The 16,843-nt window shown below is 36.8% G+C and overlaps 1 protein-coding gene across 2 annotated transcripts in view; it reads right to left on the reverse strand.

The window, feature by feature from the left end:
• Positions 1–1,556: 1,556 nt before the first annotated feature.
• LOC134741377 (glycine receptor subunit alpha-1) overlaps positions 1,557–16,843 on the reverse strand; it is a 66,050-nt gene continuing 50,763 nt past the window's right edge. Inside the window, exons 5-12 of one of the 2 annotated variants that reach the window (XM_063674138.1) lie at positions 15,812–15,966; positions 14,045–14,077; positions 10,635–10,790; positions 9,230–9,370; positions 8,145–8,374; positions 5,999–6,139; positions 3,384–3,566; positions 1,557–2,828 (exon numbers count right to left, since the gene is read on the reverse strand). In XM_063674138.1, the coding sequence (XP_063530208.1) occupies positions 2,679–2,828; positions 3,384–3,566; positions 5,999–6,139; positions 8,145–8,374; positions 9,230–9,370; positions 10,635–10,790; positions 14,045–14,077; positions 15,812–15,966 (1,189 nt within the window). In that variant the 3' untranslated portion in view covers positions 1,557–2,678. The remainder of the gene's footprint in view (positions 2,829–3,383; positions 3,567–5,998; positions 6,140–8,144; positions 8,375–9,229; positions 9,371–10,634; positions 10,791–14,044; positions 14,078–15,811; positions 15,967–16,843) is intronic. The other variant, XM_063674139.1, reaches the window with a different exon arrangement.

A 16,843-nucleotide genomic window follows, 5' to 3' on the forward strand; every position in this document is an offset into this window, starting at 1 on the left:
TACTGCACACACACGCGTTGTTTAACCGACTTCGACTTCACGTTTTCCAACCTAAAAAACGTGATTAACACATTTTAATTTAATTAATATACGCACGAACTCCATTGAGTTTTAAGAGAGCTCTGCTTTCAGTGATTTTAAATAAATAAGTGATGTTTTTTTTTAACTGTACTAAATAATGTATATTGTACAATATAAATAATTATGTCTTTAAATAACTATCACAATTCTTAAAGCTTAAGCTGTGCTTACGTACAACTCTTAAAACAATGGTCTGTTTACTTGAATATTTAACGCCATATATTAAACTTCCAGTTAAAAATATTTTCCTCATATATATATAAATAAATAAATAAATAAATAAATAAATATTAACTCTGTGCTCGAATCGCAAGAAGCTCAAAAATATTACCATAGGTACTTATTAAAAAATGGTGTCTCATTATTATTTGTACAGTTTTTATTTAAATAGCTCCTAAGATTTAAAAGGAGATTGCCGTGTCATGCACGAAGGAATTGCGAGGCCCGTATTAAAAAAGTCATAGGTAGGTCAATTTTATTAAAAATTTGGATCTAATTTTGACGATTATAAATTGCGCAATGTATCTTCATTTTTAGATTACAGCGCAGAAAAACCTATTGTAACGAAATCTAAAGTAAAGTTTGCTCGTTAAAGTAAAGTTTATTTGATAACAATAGGATTATTTAGAATTCTGGTACCTAATTTGAAGTTAGAAAGGTGAACTTTTTCTAAAAATAGGTAATACCTATTTATCTTAATTTCTATTTCATTATAATAACATACAATAATTTCAAATATCTTCATGCTTTTTAAATCAACCTAAGTATAATTATGTATTTTTGTATACATAATTTTCGAACAAGTGGTACATTGTGTATAATGATTTGAGTTTCGACTAAATGTTTTTGATGACTTGTAGAAGAGTAGAAGGTAAAATTCCTAGCAAAAAAGGGGTTAATAACAATATATTTAATTGGTTACCTCTGGTTGAATCATCCTTGTTAGACTTCATAGCGATCATTTGTGGCTTTCGTCGCGGATATGGTCTGACATGAAAGATGCTATTTTAACCATTTTTAGGTTATATTTGCAAAGGCAGACTAACCAAATCCTTACTAGGTTAGAATTGACTTGATAAATAAATCACGAAAACATGTCTAATTTTAATTTCAATTGTATTTCGTTAACCAGTTACCGTGCATACCACAGCAGCATAATTTTAGTACATATAAATTATCTAATGATAATTATAGCCGAGGAAACATTTTTTAAACAGAATTATATTTTCAGTTATTGAGGTAAAATTCGTAAAACATGGGTGAAACGTTAAAACCCGCGCGGTGGCCATTATCTTATTTTTTGTTCCCTTCTATTATCCTGGCTACACGCCGCTCTTAAGAGCTATGCCCAGTCAATATTTCTGAGGGAGGAATAACTATCAATGGAACAAGCAAAATATTAAAGGCAATTTTAAATTTTACTGATAGATACTCTTTCAATAAAGCCTTACGTAATCGATGTTGAACACTGATGGTAAACATAGAAATGGGTTAAATAAAATCTCAAATCACGGCAATCTCCTTTACCTAAATACCTAAACAACAAATAGCCTACAGGCTGTAGGCTACAGCTGTATATCACGCGCACTTGGTCTAAAAGCGACTTGGTTTATTTACTCGTACATATATAACTACAAGTTGCCGACAAAAAAATCATTTCCAATGTGAGTTTTCTGCCTCCTACTCTTTTTTTACAGTCGAGAACGACCTACTACACCGTGCTTTTCCCATGTTTCTAGATGTATTGAGTATTCTTTATCTAGTATTCATGAAACTTAGCAGGAACATAGATCATAAAAATATGTATAATAGGCACCTATTTAAATTCTAATAAAAGAAACTGGAGGTTAGGGAGTTAGAAGAATCAAACTGTATATATCTGTCGTGAGGTCTCTCGTTTGCGAACCACTACAGAGTACCCTGTTTAAGTGTAAGGCCTAATTGGACGCTCGAGTTGAGCGTGCAGCGGGGCGGGGCGTGCAGCGTGCTTGTTAAACAAATGCAAACGTATAGGAGCGGCCTCAGTGCACGCTGCTCATCACTCGTGAGCCCGACGCCACGCTGCACGCCCCGCCGAACGCTCCGCTTTGAGCGTCCACTCAGGCCTTACACTAACGCGGCCTTAAACGCTAGCGACTGTGTCAACTCAAACGCAGTGCACCTCGCTTGCACCAATGTCAATACGAAGGAGATGCATTGTGAGTTAGTTAACGCACTCACTAACGAATATGTTAGTGTCAAACTCGTGGCAAGGACACTGAAGGCCAATGGGATAAATAATTGAACAAACTGACCATTACTGAGTTACAAGGCGCATAGCCAGCGATTATTATCTTTGTCCTTATACGCAATAGTGCCGTCAGTTGGTCGACAAAGGCTGTCGTTGTGTGTCCCTTGTACACGGAAGCTGTTACTAGAGAGAACATCATCACTTACGACGAGCAGTATCTTTCAGGTGTACTAACGATTTGGTGAAGGAGCGAAAGTCCTCCATTGAATGTCATTAACATGGAAAAAATTACGACATTGGTATGTATACATATATGTAATAGCAGTGCCTTCAAGCTGATGACTTAACGAGATGCTCAAGATATGTGTTATGAAGACGTCTTGGTCTTCAGCAGGAGGACCGGCCAGTACATGGTTACAAATAGGAGGAACAGCGCTGGAAACACAACCCGCGAGAGCTTGTCGATCTCCCTCCACAACACACGCTCCTGGCCCGTGTCCGCGTCCAGCCAAGCTACCTGCAAACAGTAAAACTGATTGTAATTAAATTTATTTTTTTAATTGATTAAAAAATAAACTACAATAATAGGGTATTTCCGGTAAACACCGGAACCGGTAAACATATTTACAAACCTCCAATGGCTCCAACTCAGTGTAAATATTGAATAAGTGAGAAAAATATAATTATGATATAAAAACAAAACGACAAATAATAATTAAAAAAACTATTCAAGCGTGAGTCTGAAATCGCTATAAACGGTTGCTCAATAGATCGGTTTTGCGATGAACGTTTGTTAGAAAGATCGGTATCGCGATTAACTGCTCTCTTAGGACTCTTTATGCTCGTGTTAAGTTGTTATCGCACTAAAAAGGTACCTATTAGTCACAGTATTATAGGGTCTAGAAGATTAGAAGAAAGAGTAGTACCTAGGTAATTGCTCTTTCATGAGAATCAGAGTGGCCTTTAGGATGCAAGAGAAATCTTTAGAACTCGATGGCCACGGATTGCACGCTCAGAGCGTGTGTCGCGTGACCAAGCCATAATATATTTATGTTTATTTTGATATTCATACTTGAAGAATGCTCTGACGGCGCTCAATCCCTATGAGGTGGGGGGTCGCAGCGGGCGCGGGGTGCACCGCGGGTGTCGCCGCCGCCGGGGACGTAGGCGACATGACGTCCACCTTGCGGCACCTGACGCCGCTGCCCTCCCAGGCTGCCACCGTGCCACATGAGCCCTTGTCGCCATTGAGACGCTGAAACAGATTAACGAATTAGGTAACTTTGGTAGTCCAAAGCCATATAGACCAGACCACAACTCACCGGCTGCGTGTGCTCTGCGGCCGCTGTGCACGCGCACGTCACGCAAGCGATGTGCCGTCTCTCATAAGGGTCTGTACATTACAATCATTCGGTGTGCTCAGGCCTTAATACGCCCCGAGCGTGCATGCTCGACGCTGACGCCGAACCCCATACATACTGTTTTAACCAATTTACTCGGAGCATGCGTTTCGTGATCGAGGCGTTAGTCATATTCATAAAATAAAAATCAATGAGAAGAATTATTGAACTTCAATATAAGACTAATAATATGTTAATATAGGTACTAATAATGTTATCTTTTTACATTAAATATTATTTTTAGCTTTAAGTAACAAATGTACGCCATTAAGATGGTAGGCTATGGTTTTAGTAACTATGAAATGTAACACCTTTTTTGTATTCCTATAGTCACAATACATATATTTTGATTATGATTATGACTAATAATTACATATTTATAAAAAAAAGAAAGACCCCTCTGACAAACCCGTTTGCCCTACCCCAGCCTAAAGCTTATAATCACAAAACTAATTTTGAGAATTTAGATGTCATACAAGATATATACAGTGGTACTACGTAAACGAAATTAATAACTAGCTTAAATCTAAAATAGGCCCTTGAGGCATTGTACCAAGGATGCTGTAACGGTTTGCTATAAAACCTCGTTCGTGTTTAGCCTTTTGAATAGCCTTTCAGCTCTTCGGTCACCAGTTACGTCAACCAGACGCTTCGCGATTTCTGCAAACAACTTATGCGCGCTGGGACCCCATGGACCTAGAGTTTCAACTCCAAATGGAACAAAATTATGCTCTCTACCGAGGCTCTTATATTTATTACGTTTTAAAATTTCGGCGCTTTCCGCCGCTCCGCCCGCTTTTACATTAGTCCGTTGGAGGTGGGACGGTGCCAGTGTGTCTACGCAGGTAGCATCCCACACCAACATCCGTCCCAAGCTCCAAGGAACCAAGGGCAACATCCCATCGGGCCTCTTGCCATCATCTCTGATAATGCCAGTCGGCTCTAGAAGAGCGGTTACATTGATGGTGGCAAGAGACGGACGGATTATGTCATTAAGCGACGCATGTCTTGAAAAACGGCCGGCACTTTTTTGACAAGAAGATTTCATATATAAAAAATATTTTCAGGTTATATTTATTCAAATAATAATCTTAGACATATTTCATTGGTTTTGAGCGTATTAAGATTTTGTATTTTTTTTAACAAGTGAGTTTTCTTTCAAGCGGATTTTACGTAAGCATTTGCTAAAACAAGAGTTCGAATAATATGTATCATTATTATATTTATAGTATATATTTTATAAATATGTGGTAGTTTATATATATTTAATTTATTTATGTAGTTTATAAGTATAGTTTGATTTTTTTAATTTCACTCAATATATTTCTCTCTCTGCACCAATTGTAGATATCTCTGTTTGGCCCTATGGTTGACTGGTAGAGAATGCCATTTGGCATTAATTCCGCCATTTGTACATTGTTGTATATATTTTGTGCAATAAAGTTTAAATAAATAAATAAATTACATTTGATTAAAAAAAAAAAAAAAACTAATTTTGCGTTAGCGCCCTTTTAATAATCTTTACGACGCCGTGTCAAACACAAAAGCTGTCATTCAGACGCCACGTCACCGAAGCGTCAAAACTAAAATTGGACTTTATGCATATGCATGTAGGTCTATTTTTATTTTTTATTTTTTTTTCAAAAAAGTATAACACATTTTAAACTTATACAAGTTTCGCCAAACTTGCGTTTAACGGCGAAATGGTGTACTCATTTTCAATGTAAGTACCTTAATCTAAATTTAATGATTATGGCAACTACAGCAATATTACTACGTTGACGCGTAGGATATCACTTTAAATTTATTTGATACAATGAGGTATGGATTTTTTTATATAGGTAGTCGGTGCAATAACGCAGCAACAACAGCAACACAATTTATTAAAATAAAAATAAATTGATCTTTTTTCAGGCAAGCATCCATATAAAACAAAGTGAAACACATAGAATTATAATATAGAAAATGAAACAAGTGTAAAAAGTAAAATAACTGAAAATCAATATATATATATATTAAATTACAATTTAAAATAATAAAAAAACTACTTCCGGTTCGCATCTCGATGCCCAGAGTCAGCCAAAACATACAGATTGGACTGTGTAAAATCCTCATTAATCGTGGCGAGGATACAGTTTTCAACGCTGCGCATCCTCCTCCAAAGGGATGCCACCTTAAACCGAATAACGGCAAAGAAATTGGAGACACGAGCCTCCGCAAACATACTCGCAGTCGCAGTCTGCTGCAGTCGCTATCTGGATAGATACTTAAAACTGTTAAAACTTACCACGGGTATGATTCTAGGCAACGATTCTTGCGCTTTATTTTTGTTCATCTGATACTGTTTATCCAGCACCTTAACCACGACGAACTCTCCCAGCGCTGCAAACACGAACATCATGCAGCCAGCCATCCATAAGTCCAAGGCCTGCAAATAAGTTTATTTTTACAGTATTTTATTTGCTTACGAACCACATGGACTGTAATTAATCATCTTTATAGGTATTCGTGGATGTTTTTTCTACTAGGGCTCTGAAATCCAGTCCTATTTGCATTGTAAAAAGGTTTACCATTTCTATCCAAAATAAAATAATATGTGACATACGTTTTGTGAAAAAGAGTGGAATAACTTTTTATAAGTTTTGGTTATTTCTTACCCAGCAGAAATGTTTGCAATTGCATGCAATTACAACACTGAATTATTATTACTATAGAGGCGACATACCAAACAATGAAATTGTCGCAAGCACAACCTGTACCACTCGACCAAAACGTCGTAAGCGCCGTAAAGTTCATGGCGCTTACGCGTTTAGTTAGGTCTCGAGATTCACGCTCCGCTTCTATGGTTTGATGCCAAAACGGCAGCAACTCATGGCGCAAAATACTAGTTCTCTGTGCCAGTTATATACCTTAGTAATAATAGTTTAATGAAAAAACAAAAGTAAAAGTAAAAAAGTAGCAAGTAGCAATAAGTAAGTTGAAAGTAGCAAGTAAAGTCGGGTAAAATATCAAATTATATCTCATGTTCTTATCTTCATACATAACGTACAAGAACGCATTTTATTAAGTTATGTGCTAACTTACAGATGTAGTGCATAATATTTTACCGTCGTATTTTCACGGAAATGCACGAACGTGTACGAAAGCTATTTCACTCAGTCTCAGTACAAAAAGTACTGAGGTTGACCGAAGCAACATGACAAACACGAACGTTTCCGAGAAAGTACGATGGCAAAGGATTATGCGCTACATCTGTACACATGCCTTTTAAATTTAAAATTATTAGTTATATGTTATGTACTTATGTATGTTACAAGAATAGTACGGAAAACAACATACTGTAAATGTATATGTATATACCTAAACTAAATTACAACCTATATGGTATGGTTAAGATAATGATGGTGATGATTGTATTCCGCATTTGATTGTATGGCATCAAAGTACTTATTTGTAATTGAATTTTAAAATGTTTTAGCCTTTAAAATGCTCAAAACATGAATGAATTATTAAACTTCATTTTTTAAGGACTTGGGAAATCTGTTAATGAACGTAGGCGCGATAGCTTTAAATTGTAGAATCCAATTTCGTCAGCCATTCAATGATGAGCGAGCGTTCAATTTAATTAACCAGAATTTCAACTCTTTTGTGAGTATTCGAGTTTACGATTAAATGTAAAATTCTGAGATTGCCTTAGGCATTGAAAAAATTGTCTCGATAAGTTTCTTACGCGGATTTTTTTATGGTATTTGTTTTTCACTTTCACAAACAACAGGCCGAAATTTAAGAATCTTCAGAGTAAAAAAACTGACGCGATGTGGCCTGTATTACGACTGCATTTTAGGCAAGTAAGTGATTAAGTACGAGTGACAAACTTTTTCACTTAAATTGCAGCGTTGCATTGTAGTTTAAAATACAACACAGCCTAATGCTTGATTGCCACCGACGTGGTATAAAAAAAAAACATCCTCATTAGTCATATAGTTAGGTGTTCATCCTCGATCACACCATAGAACCTAAATGGTCGTGCGCTGTGCGGTTTAAGAGGAATTTCCACCCGCGGAAGCTCCAGCTCTGCTGTGGAATGAGCTCCCTAGCGAGGTTTTCCCGAGCGTCTACAGTATGGGGTTCTTCAAAAAAGGAGTATACAGGTTTCCAAAGGGTCGGCAACGCGCATGTAACACCTCGGCGTTCCAGGCGTCCATAGGCTAAGGTGACTGCTTACCATCAAGTGGGCCTTGTGGGCCTTGTTTGCCTCCCACGTGGGATATATATATATATATAGGTTCACAAAAATGGGCCCGACGTAAAAGAATTGAAAACCCCTGGCGCAAAAGTGTAACGCATTTCAAAGTATTGGATTGATTTTGAATTTCATTATTTTAGTTGTCTGTAGATTTCCGTACATATTTATTCCAATACTTTATTCTTACCTTCACATAAGCCACAGGCGGTATATCAGCTCGAAGGCCAGTAAACATGGTAACCAGTGTCAACATGCACGTAACCAGCAAGGTCACTCGGCCAGGAATGGCGTCCAAGTCCAGCCAGAAACTGAACCATGACAGCATGACCACTAGGGACGATGGAGCAAACGTCTGGATCAGATGGTGACCGATCTGTCGCTCGAATCTGAAGTATACTACTAGTCTTGAGTAGTTACCTGAAATCAGAAAAGTTTATTATACAGTCGCCATCAGATATTATATCGGAGCGCCCAAGTTCCTCACAAATATCTGAACACGCCACTATTTTCAAGGCGCTAAAGTGCGTGTTCAGGTATTTTTACCGACTTCGATATATCTGATTTCGACTGTACAGGATTTTTTTTAAAGGTTGGACTAAGGACCTATGCTCCCTTCGAGCATGACCGCAACAAAGAAAAAAGACAAAGCGGTAGGGAAAGTATCTTAATCTTAGAAGACACATTGAAGACAGGTTTACTTAAGTCCTACCACTTATCACAAGTGTTGCCGGTGTGTGATCTACATATGGCCCTAAAATTAGCAATGTAAGGCAGACTACAAAGATTTTTAATTGTTATTTACGATACAAGTGCGAAAAATACGTGTATCGTACAACATTTTACAGTAAATATGGCCCTTTAAATTTTCGACTTAGTTACGCAATCTGCTTATTATAGCATCTGGTGTCATAATGTAGCACCAGATGTACTGTAAAATATATTAATATTTCGCACTGAAATATTTCGAAGTAATTTTCACACAACGAATTATTTTAATCACTGATCAACATTGTAAAACTCCATAAAGTTATGTATTAAGATTCTTCTTCAACCTAGCGTTTTCCTGGCCTAGTGCCAGGGTCCGCTTTCCCACGCAATCCTCCTCAGGTAGTATGGTGTGAGATTGTTCTCTCCCATATCCGCTGCTCTGTGCTTAGTTGCATACGTATGTCCTGACTAGTCAATAAATGAGCAATTTTATGAGTATAAATCTTAGTCTCCAAAAAATTCGTTGGCTGAGACTTCAGTGACTCCGGCCTTGTCCCATCTTACCGTCCTTATCAATCATGTATCCATTGGTCTCCTCAAGCCTCAGAGGCTCCCCGATATGGTACTGTAGCAGCTTTAACTCCGGGTTTATGGTGACTCCGGCCTCGCTCCAACGAAATCTCACCTTCTGGTTACTGTAGGAAACTATAAAGAAGACAGAGCGTAAAATTTAATGATTTAACTTAATCATAATTGTGTCTCAAAATTCGCAAATGAGGGATAAATATCCCTTTCGAAGACCTGCCAACATGCCCAGCATCGAAACATCTGAAATCGTTATCTGCCTCTCTATTACTTACATATTCCAGAACGATAGAGGAACGATTTCCGATTTAGGTTTCAAAATGGCTGTCACAATTAATGATGTATGTTCTCGTACAACAACATAGTTTAGTCCAACCACATGTGCGAATGGCAAAGCGAAAAAAGCGATTTCACTCTTTCTATGATTAGATTTTGGATTTCGCTATCCTACCTACCGAGGGACACGGAACGCACGCTCGACATCATACATACATGTCATTTGTTTTAAAATATGTACCTAACCAATGTATGATGATCGATGTCAGCGCCCAGCTCGTCGTTTTAATTATCAAAATTAATAAAATACATTAAAGACATCAAGCCACAACCCTTAATTTGGCAGAAATCTCGGAAGGTTGTGAGTTCAAACCTCCTCGGCGCTCAATAGTATCAATGATTTTGGTTACGAAAAAAATACAAAAAGAGGGTAAAAGATTTTCTACAGTATTTTGGACACTGCCAAATCAAGGGTTGCAAGGATTTTATTTGGGCACCTTGAATTATACAACTTCGACAAGAAACCAGGCCAATGTAATGTGAATACAAGTATCGACTTGAGCCTAAAATGGCTTTCGCTCTGTTAGTTATCTACGTATTTCAGAAACCTCATGGCTCTAGATGTTTTCAAATTTTTAATGCGCTGTATGAAGAGTCCGCAGCAAGCTCGGTTTTCCATACAAACGTAGTTACGGTCTCATTTTTAATCGACTAGCTTGATTGCTATAAAACTTTGTACTTACAACAGGATAAGGTATATCTATGCCTGTTATTAGTTTATGTAGCTTTAGATACCACAGTTAAAAAAAGACAGCGAATTTATTTATATTATAAGGGGAGCTATATAAACTATTTACAGGCATATGCCATTGTATGTGCAAAGTTTCGTTACAATTCAACAAGTAGTTTTAAAATGAGAACGAAACTCCGTTTGTACGGGAAGGTATAATTCGGCCGAGCTTGCTACGGACTCTTAAAATAAAGTTATCCTGGCGCCCTAGACAAAGAGATACCCGTATTGAGAAGCTACGGCACTCAAAAATCCCACGTAGGTAGGTTAACAAGTATCCTAGTTCAGGTATTATTTGGCTAATTATATTGTACTCACAGCTTTCGATGTAAATCGGACAGGACTGTATGTCCATGGGGTAGAGTTGAAATTCCATTTGGCAGGCGATAATGGCATGCATTCGTGCAGCGTAGCGCACTGTCTGATTCCGATAAAGAGTAACAGACGAGAACTTGTGCGTTAACTCTGCTATTTCTGAAAACGTAAATACAATTATAAAATATATTTTTATTTTTAGCATTTGTTTTTCATTAAGTGATCATTTTAAGTATAAATATTATTGCCCCGCGGTTGATAACACCCGTAACGGCCATTGTATTGGAAAACTCGTTCAATTGTTTGACGTATTTTAGTGCAACAAGTTCCAAATTGAAACTGGCGTTTTATTCATTTCAATGGCAGCTACCGCTATTATGCGTGGTTGGACAGAGTGCCTGGTATAAGAAGATGTTAAGAATTATAAAATGCATAACGGGATAAAGTTGAAGAAAGACTGTGACAATAAATAATTCAAGGGCGGTCACAGGCTAGCGTTTTATACGAGGGTACGCGTACGCGCGTGTGGCTCGTAACTCGTATAGACTAAATGTAGGGAAAAGTAACGTGCGTAAAAACCAAATGCAAGAAAATGTAACGCGCGTGTAAGCTCGTAACGCTGAAACGACTGTATACACGCAGAAAAATACTCTAGTCTGAAACCGCCCTTATGATATTTTTTTTTCACTTCTCATGCTCGTAAAGTTCTCCTTTGTGCTAGATGTAGGCTGCACAAAATTCTACTTTTATGCTCTAGTGCACAAAGTAATTTTTTTTAAAGACAAAGACAATCAAATACTGCCATAGTACACAATAAAACATAATCGGATAATATTGTTATTCCAATTAATTTGGCTCGTTTTTTTAATAATCCGTGTTTTATATATTACTAAATCATTAAAATCTTACAATACAGCATAGGTATTATAGAAATAAACTACAAAATGTAGTTATAATTTGGCAGTATGAATAAAGACTTAAAGGCCCCTCCACACGAATTGCGGCGCGAAGCCGTGAACGCGAGTGTGGACAGTTCGCTAATTCACGCACGAGTGTGCAGTGGACTTAAGATAAATATAACGTGTTAAAAATTAAAAAAAAAAAAGAAAAAAAATGTATTTTATTTGTTTGCCATTGTTTTATTTTACTCACAATCGAAGTGAAAAGCAGTGTGTATAACTCAGGCAGGCACAAAGCCTATTTTTATCCTCGGTTATATTGGTCCTCGCTGCCGCTCGGACCAATAAATTGCCTCATATGACAATAGATCGCTTTGTGCCCTTGTTGTACAATCTACTATGTTTACGAACTTAAAAATAAAGTACCTTATCAGTTACTTGAAAAATAATTATGTTATTTAATTGTGCAAAATATGAAAACGTTTCTCAATATTTTAGTCTAACAATAAAATTAAATGTAAACAAACGAATTAAAACTATGAAAACGGATTACGGAACGAAATGGAACGGATGGTTTTATTTCATAAGCAACTATCGCGGTAACCGAAGACAATATAAATGTAAACGTTTTAAAAAGACAAAATAAAATATTGATAAACATGTAACTTAATTAATTTTATTGCACGCTACGTCTAGCATAAAGTGTACTTTGAAAATATATTAAACCTATAAAAAAACGTAGCGATTGAAAGTGCACCCGTCCGAAAAGGTTTGATTGTAATAATTGGGAAAGAAACTGTAGAAAGCAATTGTCTGACTGAGTGCCACGAAAGTTTAACGAACTGGAACTTCATAATGAATTCAATAAAGTTATAAAATATACAACAGAATAAAAATTATATCGTGAATTGAAACACTATCTTAAATAATAATTATGAATAGAATCTATTCTGTACATCCTCGTGCTGTCGATTTAAAAGGTAAGGTTAGGGAGAGAATGGAACTTAATATGAAATTAAAGATTTTTATAATAATAATAAATACTTGTAGTGTTTACAGCGCTTTGAGCGTTTTTGTACCTATATTTATTTTTATAAAACGTTTTTTCGTTTCATGTTTGCTTTGATCTTAGATATGAAAGATATGCGCAACTCCACGTCACAATGGTATTTACTTATAATATTGTCAATGTTTTTTGTACAATATCTCCCAAACTTTGCTCGGAAAACATATAAAAACCCCAAAATGCGCGTTTTCCTAGAGATAAGACCTAGCTAGATTGATTTTTCGCTCCCGAAAACCCCCATATATACTATATATGCTATAGCAAGTTTCATTGAAATCGTAAGAGCCGTTTCCGAGATCCCCGAAATATATTATACAAGAATTGCTCGTTTAAAGATATGATTACCATACAAGTGCGAAAAGTAGGAAATTCGAAACGAGTGGCGATAAATTAAAACACGATCGAAGCGAGTAAAGCCGGTCAATGAACTTTAACGCTAATTCGTATTTTAATTTATACTATTTAAAGTGTAACAAAACTCTACGAGTAAGTGTAAGGCCTGAGTGGACGCTCGAAGTGGAGCGTTCGACGGTGCGTGGCGTCGGGCTCACAAAGTGAGCAGCTTGCACTAAGGCCGCTCCTATACGTTTGCATTTGTGTAACAGGCACGCCGCACGCCCCGCACCGCTGCACGCCCAACTTGAGCGTCCACTCAGGCCTTACACTAAGAAGAAAATTACCCTGCCTAATGAATAGTCAGTACACAATAATGAAAGTGAAAGCGTAATAGTCATACAGGTGGAAAATCGTGAAAATCCATACAGACAGTCTGATCTTAATTTATTTAAAATGTGTAAATCTGACGGCCATATTGTTCTCGTTTACGTAATCTTTTTTATCTTGGTAAAATGTTTTTATTCATATATTTTTTTTTGCATGGAAAACCAACAGCTATAAACATTTCTATGAGCTACAATAGAATTACAGAGCCAATTACAGGTTCTCACTTATAAAAATATTCTTGAATCAAATGCAAAAAAAATTGTCTTGAGCAGAATTCAATAGGGAATAAAAATCAAAGGAGCTTGGTCTTTTTTTTAAATCATTAATACATCTACAGTAGTCGAACTAATACACCTGAAAACTGCTCTAAAATACTAGGAGAGAAAAAAAAAGTATTTTTACTTATTACCGTTTTACTACGGAACCACTTGGTTTTTTCTTTTAATATTTTGTGTGTTACGTGTACTAGTTGTGAGTAAACTATATAAAAAAATCAAGCCAAAATAGCTTAAGGGCAGATGTTGTTCCCTTATCCAGCTACGACCTTTTAATATAATAGGTATGTTTCCATATGTATTTTTTGAAACATACCTATTATCATAGGCTCATAGGCTAGCCGTCAGATCTAGCACAAAAGAACAAGCGGTTCGTAGGATTTAAAACAATACAGTGTTCCCAATCTCTCCAACTGTTTGTGTTCTCTACAACTTATGGGGCAACATTACCAGCCGACTGATGACGGTAGTATATAGCTCCTCCTAAAATTGGACAAACCCGATTTTATTAATTTTGTAATTTTTTCATCCGTTAGGTTGGATTTCCACCAGTATTTACTTAGGGGTTAGTTTACTACAGACGAACATCCGATCTGTGTAAGGTAGTTGCATAACAATTTACAAGTTGTTAACACTTACAACCAGAAAGAAAGGTATAATAGAAAAATCTTTTGCTTTCGCTACTAGTTGTAAATTGTTATACCTATAATGCTCTTTTGGGTAAGTATCTAAAATTAGAAAGTTTACTCTTAAGCGATAAACCAGACCCAAAAAGTCCAAAACTTTTTTGCCCGAAAGCGTAATTCAACAAGTTTAATTTTCTACTGAAGGTGAATTTCCATCACATTATCGTCTACTTACCAACAGATATCAATTCATATTTATGTTACAAAAAAAAACTGAAAATCATGATGATGCTTTCGGACAAAATAAAAAAAGTTTCGGAACTATGCCATGTAGACTCACGGACTATAATTCTTAAGACATGCAGAGTTTCATTTATATTAGACATTTCATAGTGCATTCCCATATATGGCTCCACAATCATAGATCGTGATCGTAGATACCAACTTAACACACTATATTATTAACGATGTTTTGATATAAAGGAAAAAAAAAATAGTGTGTGCGTGTCAGCTGCGACGCATGACTGGAGTTTACTCCTTATACGGACGACTATAAAATAGGTACATTATACAATTTAGGATAAAACAAACTCCGCAATTGGCTCCATGCAGCCGTTGCTAGGGGTTGCGCGATACGAAACACAATATAACGTAACGTTTGATTTTACTCCTCATAAATTTTCATACCCTGGGCTTATATTTATATGAAAATCGATTCTTTCGGAGAAAACTCCAATAAACTCCAATAATCGAGACAATTACCCATGGACAGCGAATCTCGCCCGAGTGAGTGAGCTTTTTCGATCTTTCCTTTATTTCAAAACATTGTGGCCTTGGTAGCGTGGCTTGCTAAACACAAAATTTATTAACAACATTGTTTCGTCTGTTGCGTCTGCTTAATTAAAAATAAACTTCGCTGTTTTACTTATCAAATTGTTATCAAATAATTAGAAATAAGTAAGTAGGCATCGTAATCAAGAAAAGCGCGATCGAATATTGCATACTCGTAAATAAATAAAAGTTTGTAATCAAAGCGCTTTCTGTTCAAGTCCGAAATTATTATATTATACCTACTCGAACAAAACTGTTAATACTAGAAACTTTTCTCGTTTATTCATCTTTCATTGTCTAAGTTTTCATCGAACGAGTTTTCGGATGTTCACTATACACCAATACCAAACGAATAAATGTAGTATAGGCACGAAGAATTTAGATATAAATAATATGTTGGTATAAAGGATGACTCACGTTAGACCGAGCCGTGTCCGGGCCGGAGCTTCCGGCGCTTACTTTTCTATGACATGACAGGTGATCACATAGAAAACGAAGCGCCGGAAGCTCCGGCCCGGACACGGCCCGGTCTAACGTGAGTCATCCTTTATGGCTCCACTTAAGTTGAAACAAATTTCGTGCTATTTTAGACAATTGCCGGCTAAGTACTTAGGTACAACAAATTCGATCGATAGATCAAATACCTATACCGCAATGTAACGAAAATCGCATGCAATTATCGGGAACGTCTGTGGATACCTGTGTACAGTTGTAAAATTTTATTCGAAAGTCATATGGCATTTTTGTGCAATTTTCTTACCTGTGACTTTAGAATTGAGGAAGTACGGGTCGGGATGCCAAAGGTTGTCAAAGAACTCCGGCGGTAGAGTCACATGATCGTCACCCTCTTCGAAAATATCTTCTGGCAGTTGCAGTCGGCTCTCGATCCAAGTCTGTCTTATGAACATGTCCACTCTGAAATGTTAAACGATTTCTATAATTTGAGCACTTTACATACGTAGGTAGGTTGCACATAATAGTTTTGAGATTGAATGATCAGGTACGACGAAATTTAAAAACTATAAATAATATATAAAACATTTTGTGCAAAAAAAAAGCATCGCGAACACGCGTAACTGTGCGTAAATATTGCTGTGTCATGATTTTGTGTGGTAGGTCCTTTAATATCTCGTTATTCAGCAGCAGCACTGTTAGCATAGCATAGCAGCACAATTTTTTCAAATTCATCACACAATGTGGTTTCGGGCTTTTCTTTTTAATGTTTGAGTAGAATACCTCATGCAGGTAAGGTGATGCACCTTACCTGATGCAGGTAAGGTGATTACGAAAGATGAAGCGATAAAAGAACGTTGGAAAGTCTACTTCGAAAGGTTGATGAATGAAGAAAATGAATGGGGCAGGGTGCTAGAGCACAGGCTGATAAATATGGGTGCAGTGAAAGAAATATGTATGGATGAAGTAAGAACGGCTGTGAGAAGTATGAAAAATGGAAAATCTGTAGGACCAGATGATATACCAGGAGAGGTATGGAAGTTATTGCGTGAGGATGGATGTATGTGGCTGACTTTATTCTTCAATAAGTTGTTGCATGAAGAAACAATCCCCGACGAATGGTGTGACAGTTTGCTGGTGCCCATTTTTAAAAACAAAGGGGATGTACAGGAATGCAACAACTATAGAGGAATAAAGCTCATGTCACATAGCATGAAAATATGGGAAAAAGTGATAGAGAGACGCCTGAGAGATGAGAGTGATATAACACAAAACCAGTTCGGGTTTATGCCGGGGAGAGGTACAACAGACGCCATTTTTGCACTTCGCCAAATGTGCG

This window comes from Cydia strobilella, chromosome 5 (genome assembly GCF_947568885.1).
Source record: "Cydia strobilella chromosome 5, ilCydStro3.1, whole genome shotgun sequence".
NCBI lineage: Eukaryota > Metazoa > Arthropoda > Insecta > Lepidoptera > Tortricidae > Cydia > Cydia strobilella.